At 59.6% G+C, this 12,476-nt stretch overlaps 2 protein-coding genes across 2 annotated transcripts in view; one reads left to right on the forward strand and one right to left on the reverse strand.

Moving 5' to 3' along the window:
* Positions 1 to 960: 960 nt before the first annotated feature.
* On the forward strand, positions 961 to 4,856 carry SPRG_19635 (hypothetical protein; the record flags this gene model as incomplete). Its single annotated transcript, XM_012343476.1, has 3 exons — positions 961 to 2,169; positions 2,249 to 3,842; positions 4,093 to 4,856. The coding sequence occupies 3 exons, from the start codon at positions 961 to 963 to the stop codon at positions 4,854 to 4,856; spliced, it is 3,567 nt and encodes a 1,188-aa protein (XP_012198866.1).
* A 5,120-nt stretch (positions 4,857 to 9,976) lies between these two features.
* Positions 9,977 to 12,476, reverse strand: part of SPRG_19636 (hypothetical protein) — a gene marked incomplete at both ends in the record, with an annotated part of 2,875 nt that continues 375 nt past the window's right edge. The window contains 7 exons of the mRNA XM_012343477.1: positions 9,977 to 10,900; positions 10,955 to 11,098; positions 11,156 to 11,217; positions 11,278 to 11,515; positions 11,576 to 11,667; positions 11,729 to 12,293; positions 12,350 to 12,448. Coding sequence (XP_012198867.1) covers positions 9,977 to 10,900; positions 10,955 to 11,098; positions 11,156 to 11,217; positions 11,278 to 11,515; positions 11,576 to 11,667; positions 11,729 to 12,293; positions 12,350 to 12,448 — 2,124 coding nt within the window. The remainder of the gene's footprint in view (positions 10,901 to 10,954; positions 11,099 to 11,155; positions 11,218 to 11,277; positions 11,516 to 11,575; positions 11,668 to 11,728; positions 12,294 to 12,349; positions 12,449 to 12,476) is intronic.

Raw genomic sequence — 12,476 nt, forward strand, 5'->3', positions numbered from 1 at the left:
GGTGCAAAAACCAAGGCGTGCATTTTGTACCATGTACAAACCAGCCCAACTTCAAGTCCATCCGGACATATTATCCGGATAAGTACCTCGAGACTCAGCGCCAGAAATTTTCTGGAGCTGAGTCTCTGGCACCATTCCATTTCATGGCGCCAGCAGGAAGATAGCGCGTTGTGTACAGTGCAACGGGGTGTGGGGCGCGATGGGCCGCTGCGTCAACTGGTTCCTTCGACGACACTGTCAATGCTACAGGTCTAGTGCATATCGAACGACAATCACTGCGTGCGCTGCAGTACTACTGAACTAGTACGTCGAGAGCGTTGTCAACAACGTCCAGCTAAAGTATCCTGCTCTTTCCCACAAGATTGTTCTTGCTGCAGAAAACGCGTGTGGTGCTCGATCAGGCGTGGCCACGTCGTTGCGACTTCTTCACTGGCAACTGTCTCTTCTGCTTCATCCTGGCGCGTCGTCGACAATCTACTATCGCATTGATGCCAACGCCAGCATCCCTTCGAGAGAAGCAAAAGGATTCATCAAACGAGTTCGAGCGGAAAAACATCAAGCTTGCAACCACGAGCCCCAAGACTCTACAGAGCGCTACGGCTGCTGCCCGCACTTGGCTACTGGGAGTGTACCCGGAGCTGTCCATATCGTTATCGAGCCTACTCGGCGAGTGATGGCTCGAACAAGGTTGAAGCTGCAATAACGCTCACCTACGTCATTGGAGTGCAAACTGGCTGGGGTACGTGGCGTCGTTTCGTGCCACTAGCGCGATCTTTTGGTCAAAGGTCGCGCCTTTCTCACCGCCATCGTGTGAGCGCTTGTTTGTACAATGCGAACGGTTTATTCGGCATACAAATTGTAAGTAGGACCTTTCGAAACCCATTTAAATGCCACTGAAATCGAATAAGTCGCGTGCGAATCGAAGATTACGCAGTCGCGGTTGTCGCGCTACTTGGCAGAATGGACGACGAGTCTGATGTCGACGCGCGGCTCCAGCAAACGCTTCTCAAGCAGCACGAGAACTATGCGCGGCAGAAGGAGCTCCTCCAAAAGCTCAAACGCCAATCGTCGGACGCCACGTCACTGCGTCTTAGCGCGATCCGACCGCCGACGCCGACACCCGCACCGGTGGACGAGCCACCGCGCCTGGCGCAAACGTTGGCCGAGAGCCACCACGAGGCGCTCAACGACAACTTGCGCAAGCAGCTCGAGCTCATTCGTCGTCTTGAGCACGACAATAGCCGCCTTCGCGCCGAAGCCGCGTCGCTCCGCAGCCAGGTCGCGCTTCTCGACGAGCGAGCCAAGGTCAAGGACCTCGACTCGGCACGGCGCGCCAATGAGTTTGAACACGCATCCGAGCTAGCATCTTCGCTTCAGCGCGAGCGCGACGACCTCGCCCAGCGCAACACGCAGCTCAAAGGCTTGCTGACCAAGGCGGCCCGTGTCAAAGAGAGCTTGGAAGCTGAGCTCCGATCGTCGTTGGAAGCCCAGCGCGCGCTCCACGAACAAGTCCATAAGCTCGAATACGACGTGCAACAAGCGGTTTTGCGCGAACAGAGCAGTCAGCACCAGAGCCAGACGGCCGAGTCGCACCAGATCCGGCTCCATGCTGCGATTCAGACGCTGCAGGACGAGCTCGCGCACGCGCAAACGTCGCTGGCACACAAGACGGAGCAGTGCACGTCGATCCAAGCCTCGGCGAACGCGTGCGTGGCACAAGTCGAGGCGAGTCTCCAAGCCGCGCAAGAGTCACTGGCAAAAGAGCAGGAGAAGCGGCGGCAGTGGGAGAGCGCTTGCCACACCGTCGAAGACCAGCTCGAAACCCTGACGGCACGGGACCACACGCAAAAGGTTGCCCTTGAGACGCTGCGCGAGCTCCGCGAGCGCAATGCGATGCTGGAAGAAAAGGTCCCGTACTACCACCAGCTCGAGCTCGACAACAAGGACATGCACGGCAGGCTCCTCCATGCGCAGCGCGATCGGGAGGAGCAGGAGCGCAACATGGTGCAGCTCAAGCAAGGCATTTGGCAAACCACCAACGTGCTCAAAAAAGAGATCGAAGCCATGCGGCTGTACCTTCTCTCGATTGAAAACGACGCCGATGGCCTCGGTGTCGACGACGTGGACGTGGCGGTCGCGTCGTGGCACGAATGTCCGTCGGAAATTCAGGTACCCTCCCCTCCCCTACCCCTTGTGCATTTTTTCATTTTTTCATGTTTCATGTCTCATCGGTTTACGCCGTGGCTAGCACTTGCGGACGATGCTGAGCCACTTCAAGCACGACCTCGTGCATGTGTCCAAGCAGCTGATTGCTGGTCGAGAGAACGAGCGCGCCTTGAGTGACCAATGCAGCGCCCTCTCGCAGAAGCTCGGCGCATGTAAAGCCGACATGAAGGACCTGAGCCGCGAAGTCGAGCGGCAGAAAGAGGCGTGCGCAGTCGCTGAGTCGGCGCGCGACCTCTCGATTCGCGAGAAGCGCGATCTCTTGCTCTGGAGCCGCGCCACGTGCCAGAAGACCGAGCGCATGGCCAGCGAGGTCGAGCAGTGGGAACAATTCACGCTGCAGCAGATCCACCGCATGCAGCGACTGCCGTGGCAGGACGCGTCGTCAACGACGCCGACGCTCGATCTGCAATACAAGACGTACGCCGACTTGCGCCAGAGCTGGGAGGCCAGCCTACAGACCTTGCTCCAAGAAGCCCACCAGTGCCATGTCAAGGCGAACCAAGAGACCCATCGCGCCAACAAGGAAGTCAAGAAGAAGCTCGAGGCGGTCCGAAAGCTCGACTTGACCGAGACCGAGATGCAGCGCAAGCTCCACGAGAAGGACGTCGAGATGCAAGCGTGCCAGCTTCGCCACACCAACAGCATGCAGTCGCTTCAAGAGCAGCATGCGTGCCTCTTGCGCGAGAACGACGGTCAAATCACCGCGCTCACGCGGCAGTTTACCGAAGCCACCGAACGCTGGACGCACGCCGAAGCGTCGCGCCACCACCTCGAACAACAGCTTTCGCAACTCGAAGCCGACGCGCCCGTGTACCTCAGCATCGCGCACCTCTTTATCGTGAGCGTGCGTCCCATGGTCCTTCAGATCGCCGAGCTTCAAATGCAGAAGCGGATTTTGTCCCACCACATGCGTCTTCTCGAGAACCAGCACAAGGAGATCGAAGCGATCGCGTCGCTCTTCCAGTCGACGACACCCGTGCGGTCGCTCTTAGTGCGCTTCCGAGCCGCGGCGCTGGCCGTCTTTGCGTGCAACCGGTTTCGACAAACGGCTTCGCACTCGTACGGTCGCAACGAAGCGCTCGGGATGGTCTTTCCGCAGCAAATTGGCGTCGTCAAGCTTCTCGCGCTACCAAGCGAGACGCAGCTTCGGGCAGGTGTGAAGCGACTACACGCCAACACTGCGTTTGCAGACAAGGTGGCCACGCTCAGTCAGTGCGGCTTGACCAAGCGATACCAGCACCACACGTCGTACGGCCAGTCGCCGGTCGGTGAGGCGCTGCTCGAAGCCATGCACACGCTGGACCCGAGCGGCGTCCAAGTCGTGCAGAACGTTCTCCAAGGCCACGCGAGCTTTCTGTGCGATTTACGCCCGGTGCGGCATGCGGCGACACACACCGTAGCGATTGACGTGCATCGCATTCGGCGCGAAGTCCTAGAGTGGATGAAGAAGGTCGAGCAGCTCCAGTTCCAGCGCAACGCACTCCAAAAAGAGAACTACGCGCTTCAAAACGCCGTGCAGGACAAGGAGTATCAACTCAAGGAGCTCGAAGTGCTCAACGCCAACACGGCCGAGCTCAAACAAAAGCTCGCCATGTACCAGACGCACGATGGACACAGTACGTTGCGTGTCGCGATGTGTTTTGGTATTCTCCCATGTTACGGGTGCACGTGGCGTCTTGTCGTATGTGCGGTTCCTCCTCGACTCTGTACTGTTTGTGGCCGACTTTGCACGGTGTCTTTTCCACGTTTCACGTTGAGTTTTGATTTTGACGTTTCACTTTTGATTTTTGACTTTTGATTTGCACGTTATATGATGCCTCTATTACATCGTGCATGGCGTGGACTCAACGGCGACGTGACCACTAGGTATCACGGTGCGTGAATTCGAGCTCTGTGTCCAAGAGTGCAAGCAAGCCGAGCACCAAGTGACGTTGCTCGAGTCGACAATTGCCGAGTCCAAGCTTGTCATAAAGGACCTCGAGGCGCAGCTCAACGCAACGACCGACCGGAGCAAGACGCTCGAAGAGCAACTCAACAACGCACGCCATGCGCTTCTCGAAGAGGAAGACACGGTGCTCAATCTCAAAAGCGTCATTGCGCGCTACGAGAAGGAGCTCAAGAAGCTCCAAGTGGCAGCGCAGAGTGTCCACACGCAATTCCAGCAACGCTGCTCCGAAGCCGAAGTCGACAAGGTCGAGCTCAACGCACTCGCTGCCATGCTCCACGAGACGCAGCGCAAGAACGAGTCGCTCGAAGCCGAGCTCAAGGTCATCCAACACGACCTTTTGGACGCCAAAGACTCGCCACGCGAGGCGATGCACCATCGAGACCACCACAGTGCTTCGTACCTGCTCGTGCCACCCGTGCCGCACGCCGAGTACAAGCCGCGCCGGTCGTTCCACTCGAGTGCCGCGTCGTCGATTTCGGACTCGGCCCCGCGGCAGCATTCCCGCGTGCTCGAGAAGATGCACATGACCGACTTGGAGGATGACGTCAAGGTGTCGATGGACCTCGAAAAGGTCAACCTCGCGGTGCACAGCTACATGGAGCGCATCGACAAGAAGCTCCAGTCCATGTACGGTATTCCAGAAAGCGGCAAGTGGCGCGACTATAAACTTCAGGACGCCTAGACGTGGTAGACAATGTGCAACAATAGACTTCACAATAATGTTCCAGTCCACAGAGAACCGAGTGGTGCCTCTATACTTGTTAACGTTAGTTGAAGGAGGCGGCTTTGTCGCTCGTACTGCGGTGTGCCAAGATCAAATTCTACAGTACAGTTCTGTTTTACTTTGTTTTCAAAGTTGACATCACAAATTACTTTGATGATCGTATGTGACCACGTCCGTTGACTCGGGATGTCGGCGCCAGAAATTCGAATTGAGTTTGGAGTTGCTGGCTCTTGATGAACGTCCACCAATCCAAGACGGTGTGAGCGGACGCTGGTGTTATGACAAGTCGTTTGTTTCATTTTCTTCATTTCTTTTGTTTAAAAATCTTACCACCCCGTGCAATGGCATTTCGTTTCGTGTACAAGAATGGAGTGGAGCCCGAATCGTCTTCGCGCACTCGATCTGCCCCTGCGCCTGTGGAGCGATAAGAGCGACACACCAGCTCAACGTGCCTTCCAGCGGTACTCGACTGAGACTCGGCGAGATGGACCCTATCCCTGGATGGGCCGTTCGCATATAAAGTCTCTTCACAAGGGTCACTATAATGCTCGAAGTGGGTACCGTACTCTTCTCACAAAGCAATACGAGTCGCGGGCTGAGAGCTCAAGCCGTTGCTACCGCGTGATGCATAGGGTACCTGTCCGAGCTTATGGGGGCTAAAATTGTCGTCATAGGACAATTGTCATGTTGGATAATATCATTTATCAACAAATGCGCAAAAAATTGAAAACAAACGAACTCGACTACTCACGAAAAACGACCGTCGCGCACGTCGTCGACGCGGCCATGTAGTTGACGTAGTCTTGCTCGTCCGTGCTCAGCCGATTCCAGGACAAGTCCAAGGCGATGCCTCGATGGCTTTTTGCACGAGCGCCAAGGCGCCGGCCATGGTCACTCGGTTCATCTCGAGGTTCAAGAGCGCAAGCCGAGAGAGAGGTAGCGCGGCCGCGAGCTCGCGCGCCCCATTGTCGGTCACCTCGTTGCCGGTCAATATGACGTGGCGCAACGACGTCGCGGTGCGCAGGATCGACGCCACGCGCGCAGCGCCAGCGTCCCCCAAGTGGCACATGCCCAAGTGCAGTCGGGCAAGGCGTGGCATGGCGCCTTTCAAATGCAGCAAGAGCGGACGGGCATCGGACGCGCCCGTCGCACGCAGTGTCTGCAGTGCTGCATGGCGCAGCCGCGGCGCAAGATGCAGCAGCTGGAGGTGCTTGGACGACACGTGCAACGTCGTGAGCCGGAGCGGCGGGCCGTGTCGCTGTCGGCAGTACGCGTCGGCCAAGGCAGCGTCGAGGCCGAGGTGCCGCAGGTTGCGCGCTACGTCAAGGGCGCGGCAGAGGTTGTTTAGCGCCTCGTCGAGACCGTCTTCGGGCAGCAACGTGCTGTCATCGACGAAAAGGGACACGGACGATGTCGCTACCCATGTCTGAAGGTGACGCAGATCGGTCGCCGAGTAGCGAAACGAAGAAAGCGACAGAGACGTGATCGTGGTCGAGTGCGCGAGGGCGACGAAGAAGGCGCCGGTGGCTTGGCCGAGGCCGTTGGCGAGGCGGACGTGTGTGAGGTGCCGGAGTCCTGGCATTAGTGTGGGCAGCATGGCCTCGCAGCCTTCGTCGTCGTGATCGTCGTCGTCGTCGTCGTCGACCTTGATCGATGCAATGCGCAGCGTCTTAAGGGACGAACGCCACGCGGCTGGGACACCGCCGCGGACGCGCAGCGATGCGCGCGGCGCCGCTTTCGTGAGCGCGAGGAGAAGGCTGAGATTGCACTTTTGATCGACGCACACGATGCGATAGAGCGGTGCGACGGCGCAGTAGAGCGACAGTAGCTGCGGCGAGACACTCGTCGGCAGCCGCAGCTTGGGCCACAGCGACGTGATCGGCACCACGGTCGCCAGCGCTTGCAGTCGCAGGAGGCGGTCGCCCTTGGCCCACGCAGGCAGCGCGACCAGCAGCGCCAGCACCGTGGACGGCGCCTCTATGTACGTGCACACGGCATGCCAATGGTCGGGCTGCATCGCTTCCACGACGTCGATCGCAAAGTAGACGCCGCCGTAAGATCGCTACGCGACGTCGGTTGCGACGCTTCAGCGTCCGGATAGACATGGGCCAAGCGCGTCAGGGCGGAACCGGCGGGATTCGAATCGCCAAGGGTCGGCGCGATCCTGCAAGGCCACGCTGCCTTCGCCTGGCTGCTCCTCCCTGCAAGGCTGCCGGGAAGGCTACCGGCGTGCCTCCACATAGAGCTCACGCATGCGAATATGGCTGTGGTCCATGTGTGCATCCTCTCTCTCGCCTGCCAGACAAGACATGGATGACGTCAAGCAGAATAAATTAGTCGACCACAGCGTTTAAAAGACGAGGCGCGGGCGCGCTTCGGCCAGGACAAACTCCATGTGGTCGACGGCGCCGGTCCAATGCACCGGCGACGATGTGTAGCACGTGCTGAGCCACTCGAGCGCGTGCGTTTTCTTGAACTCGGAGGCGGCGCGGCGACCGGCGAGGAGCGGGCACGCATCCATGTCAAAGTCCCACAGCGCGCGCAGCACGTTGACATGGCCGGCCATCGCCGCCCAGACAAACGCCTTGGGCGAGCAACGCGTGGCATAGGTCGCGAGCAAATGCTCAACGAGGTGCACATGGTTGTTGCGCGCGGCGACGTTCAAGACTGCGTCGACGTACGGCGTGCGAGTCAAGAGGTAGTCGACCACCTCGGTATGGCCAAAGCGCGCGGCCGAGAGGAGCGCGTCGGCAACGCGGCCTTCCGACCGGTTGGTGTCGAGGAAGCGAACGGTTCCGAGGTGCCCGATCTTGGCGGCTCCGTCAAGAGCAACGTACGAGCAGCCTTCGGTTCGGTGCGTGTGCAAGAAGCGCACCATGGCCTCGTCGCCGTTGCACGCCGCGAGGTCCATGGCCGCGGCCGTGCAGCCTTCGTTGCGATTCGCGTGCAGATACATGACGGTCGCCAAGTGGCCGTGGGACGCGGCGGCTGCCATCGCGTAGACTGTGCAGCCCTCCGTGCGGTGCTCATGCAGAAATCGAACCACATCCACGTGGCCGTTCTTGGCCGCATAGTCCATCGCATGCGTCGTGCAGCCTTCGTTCCGCTCGCTGTGAAGGAACCGGACGACGTCGAGATGGCCGTGCTCGGCCGCAGCGTTCAATGCGTACTTGGTGCACGGTGCCTGCAAGTCGTGGAGGAGGCAGACCGCGTCCATGTGGCCGTACCCGCTCATGTAGTCAAACACATCTTCATTCAAGACCGCGCGCGGGCAGTGGCGGGCGAGCAAGAGGAGCGCACGCAGGCCATAGACGTTGAGCCAGCTCGCCTCGTCGTTTGGCAAGCCAAGCCAGAGCGCCGGGCCGATCCCGCAGCGGTGGCGCATGCGCGCGAGGAGCTTGCGGAGATGCGCGAGCGGCTTGCGCAGACCTGCTGGCGCGCCGGTCTGGAACTGCGCCACGCTCCGGAAGAGGTCGGTCGAGAAGAGCACCGCGTGGGCGACCGACGGCGACATGCGGGTCATGCGGCCAATGCAAAAATGAACTTCCTCACCGCTCCAAAATCGATCCACCAATCAGCGTCGTGGGATTTTCGAACCCATCAAACCAGCCAATCCAATGCCTCGACGACCGAATGCGAGAGGAGGTGCGGGCCACGCCCAAGATCCACCGACAACTCACGCAACCCTACACTGCCAGGTACAGTGGCTGTACCCCCAACAAGCTATGCTAGCGTGCAGACAACGAAACTGCGTGCTCGGGTTGTTGGCCTCTCGTTCCAGCTTGGCGCGTCGGCCTTTATTTTGTTACAGGCCTCGAGGAGCCTTGCTGCTGGCGACGCGGGGCTTGGCTAGGAACGCTGTGGCTGCTACAGAGCTTGGTTCGCACTCAACGTACGCCCGAGCGTCAAGGTCCGGCCAAGTGGATGCCCTTCCACCGGCTGCTAGCGGTCGCTGGAAAACAGCTGTCGATTAGTTGTAGTTGCGCAGGTCTCTGGCAGCCGAGCAGGATCGCGCAACGACCGGTACAATTTTGTACCGGTAGACTCGTGGTACGAGGCATTGCTGGACTTGTATGAATGCTCTCGAGTGACGTCGACGTGCCGCAACAAGCAAGCGCCGGTCGGGAGCGCGCTCACGCGGCGCTTCCAGCTCAGTGCGTTGTGCACGTCTCTGGTCACGTCCGAGCTTGGCCCTTGCGCAGGGTTGTATAACCAACCACGAGGATGAGACGGACGCGAGGGTCATCGCAAGCAATGCTCACGGCTAAAAGGGTCCAAACAAAGGTCGTTCACGTCGGGTGTACCACCAATTAGCGCTGGATCGATCCCGGCAAGCTCGTCGTGGCTGGATTCATCGACTAATACTGGCATCCGTCCTTCGTCACAGGCGACCAAACAGTGTCATTGCGCAGACAACCAAGCGGCGAATGTCTCTGAAAGCTACCGGTAACGTAAGCATGCATCCTCTCTCACGACCGCTCGTCCGGGCTGTTCTAGCACGGCAGCCGCCCGCAGACTTCGCTCTTCGTCGACCCGCCGAGAACGAACGGATCCTGGCGGCTAGTATGCAGTCGGCACCAGTGGCTGCCGCACGTGGGGGCTACCGGTACTGGGCTACTGGGCGACTGGACTCAAGGTCGCATCGCGTCAACCTCATCACTTCGCGGTCTAGAATTGTTGGTTGGAGAGAGCTGCTCCGTCGGCCTCCAAGATCGCGCCCACAAGCAAACTTACCTGTATTCAGCTGACAATAACATCCGTGAGGGCTAGAACCATCAGCTCATAAGCTCTGAGCGAGACGATCGTCAACAGCTCTGGCTGCACAACCGATGAGTTGTCGGTCGTGGCGGCATGGGATGTCGCAGGGTGCTGCTAAACATGGCATGTGCCACATTCTACGAGCCAATCAATTCGCACCAGGATTGCGTATCTTTCAAGCCTGCCGGTCGTCACCGTTGGTGCAACGACAAGGGGTTCAAGCCTCGCTGGCCACCGCCTTGCTGCCACACAAGGCAACGATAGTACTAGTAGTATGCTCAAGCTCTGCATTCAAAAAAGGCTGTTGCGTCCATATCGACTTAGCGATGCGCGAGGTTGGTCGACAGAGTCGACATGGCGCGCTGCTTGCCGTCGGGGATCATAAAGAGCACGAGCGGCTTGTCCTTGGAGACGTACGGCGCGTCGACGCGGAAGTAGCCGCGGCGTTCGAGCTGGATGACATCGCCGTACTGGAGGTTGCGCAGGCCGTGGTCGCCGAGTGCGTGCATTTCGGCGCGCGTGACCGGCGTCAAGTGGTCGACAAAGTTGTCGTTCTCTTCGAGCTTGGGCTTGCTAATGAGGTGGTCAAACTCGACCAAGGTCGCGGGCACAATGTCGTCGACTTGGGCCAGCCACGTGATCTTGAGCTTCGTCTTCTTAAAGTCGCCTTCCGGGTGGTCTTTCGCGTCGACAGAGACGATCTCGCCGTCGCTGTTCTTGTTGATCGCCGTGATCGTCACGTTGCCGTAGCGCATGAGCGTCACGTCTTCGCCGATCGTAAAGTGGTTGGCATCGTCCCGCTCAATCAAGAGCGACGACGAGAGGCGCTTGACCGTGTGGCCGAGCTCCGGGTTCTTCGGGTGCAGCGGCGTCGGGAGGCCCTGGACGCCCGAGAACGGAAGCCCGTGCACGTTGAGGCGCACGGCGCGGTTGGCGTCAATCGCAAAGAAGCGGCGCGCAATCGGGTCGATCACACGCTTGTTGATGGTCCAAAACTTGTCCCACTCCATGTCGACAATGCGACGCGACGCGCCTTGCGAGAGGATAAACTCACGCAACGCTTCGACCGTCACGCCACGGCGGAGGACGCCCTGGACCGTCGGGAAACGCGGGTCGTACCAGCCCTCGACGACGCCCTGGTCCACAAACCACTGCAGCTTGCGCTTCGAGAGCACCGAGTGCACAAAGTTCATGCGCGCAAACGAGTGAATGCGGACCTTGCGCAGCTTGAGCGCGTCCAGCACCTACGATGTTTCCATAGTGTCAGCACTTGAAAAAAGGTGGCTACAAACACGCACCCATTGGTACTGAGCGTCGCGGTCGTTGTACTCGGTCGTCCGGAGCGCGTGCGTGACGCCTTCGTTCGAGTCGACGATCGGGCAGGCAAAGTCGTACGTCGGGTAGGCCTTGTACTTGGTGCCCGTGCGGTGGTGCGGCGTCGCCTACGTCCATTTCCCATCAGAATTCAAAAGTATCGCAATCAGATCGTAGTGGAGTACGTTGGAGCGGAAAAAGACTGGATCGCGCAGCGTCTTGTTCTTGGCCTGCATGTCGACCTTGCCTATAAGAATCGAGATAAGATAAACAAACGATAAGACAGAGGCGGGAGGCTGGAACGCACCGCGGAGGCAGTAGCCGTCGGCGGCCGCGTCGCCGAGGAGCATCTTCTCAAAGAGATCCATGTTGGTGGCCACGTCCTGGTTGCGGCACTTGGACTCGATGCCGTGCATGCGTTCGTCACGCATGACCTCCTGCGACGTGTTGTCCATGTAGCCGTTGCCTTCGCGGATGAGCTGGCGCGCGAGCTCGGTGATCTGCGGAAAGCTGTCCGACGTGTACGTGACCATGTCGGGCTTGATCTACGCAAGAAGAAGAATAAGAAGAAGGTGAGCAGGAGGCCATCTCGATCGTGTCCGTACGTTGAGGCGCGCAAGGTCCTGCAAGATGGCCTGCTCAAACTCGTCCTTCTCCTTCGACGGGTTCGTATCGTCGAAGCGCACGATGAGCTTGCCTAGAGTGCAAAGTGACATGAGCAAGTGCAAAGTGAGAGGCCAAAGGGCAATGTGAGTGACCTTCGTACGCGCGGGCGTAATAGTCGTTGAGCAAGCACGCCTTGATGTGGCCAATGTGGAGGTACCCACTCGGCTCGGGCGGGAAGCGCGTGACGACCTGGCCGACGATCGCGCCCTCCAACGGCGGGCAGTTGCCCGTTGTCTTGCCCTTCTGGCTCTCGGGGAGCGACTCCTTCGGCGGCTTGCCCGTGGCACGCGCCGGCTTGATCGCTGAGAGCGTCGCCTTCGCCGACGCAAACACCGACTGCGACGCCAGGTACGCACACCAGCGCGAGAGGTGCGGCAGCGTCGTCGCCGGTGCGTAATGGACAAGCGTCAGCGCCGTGTACACAGCGATATCCGCGAGCGTAAGGCCAAACCCAATGAGGAACGTGCGCTCGGCGAGGACGGCGTCGAGGAAGGCCGCGGTCGTGTGGACCGTCGCCGACCGAATGTGGCCGAGCGCATAGTCGACCCACGCGTCAATCTCCGAGAGGAGGACCGGCTCCTTGGCCACGCCGTAGAGGCCCGTGTCGGGGTAGACGCGGCAGACGTGATGGCCGCGTCGCCGTTGATGTTCTTGCCACTGGGCAAGACAAGCACCGGCAGCGCATGCGGCGGCGTGAGCGACTTGAAGTGCACCTCGAGCTCGCTCTTGATGAGCGTCGCAACGACAAACGACATGAGCGGCAAGTGCGACGCGCTAAAGTAGATCGTGTGCGTCTCCGGGCAGGCTGGGCGCTGTACAAGACCGTCTGGTCCGCGACGG

Source organism: Saprolegnia parasitica (assembly GCF_000151545.1).
Source record: "Saprolegnia parasitica CBS 223.65 unplaced genomic scaffold supercont2.13, whole genome shotgun sequence".
In the NCBI taxonomy this organism is placed as follows: Eukaryota; Oomycota; class Saprolegniomycetes; order Saprolegniales; family Saprolegniaceae; genus Saprolegnia; species Saprolegnia parasitica.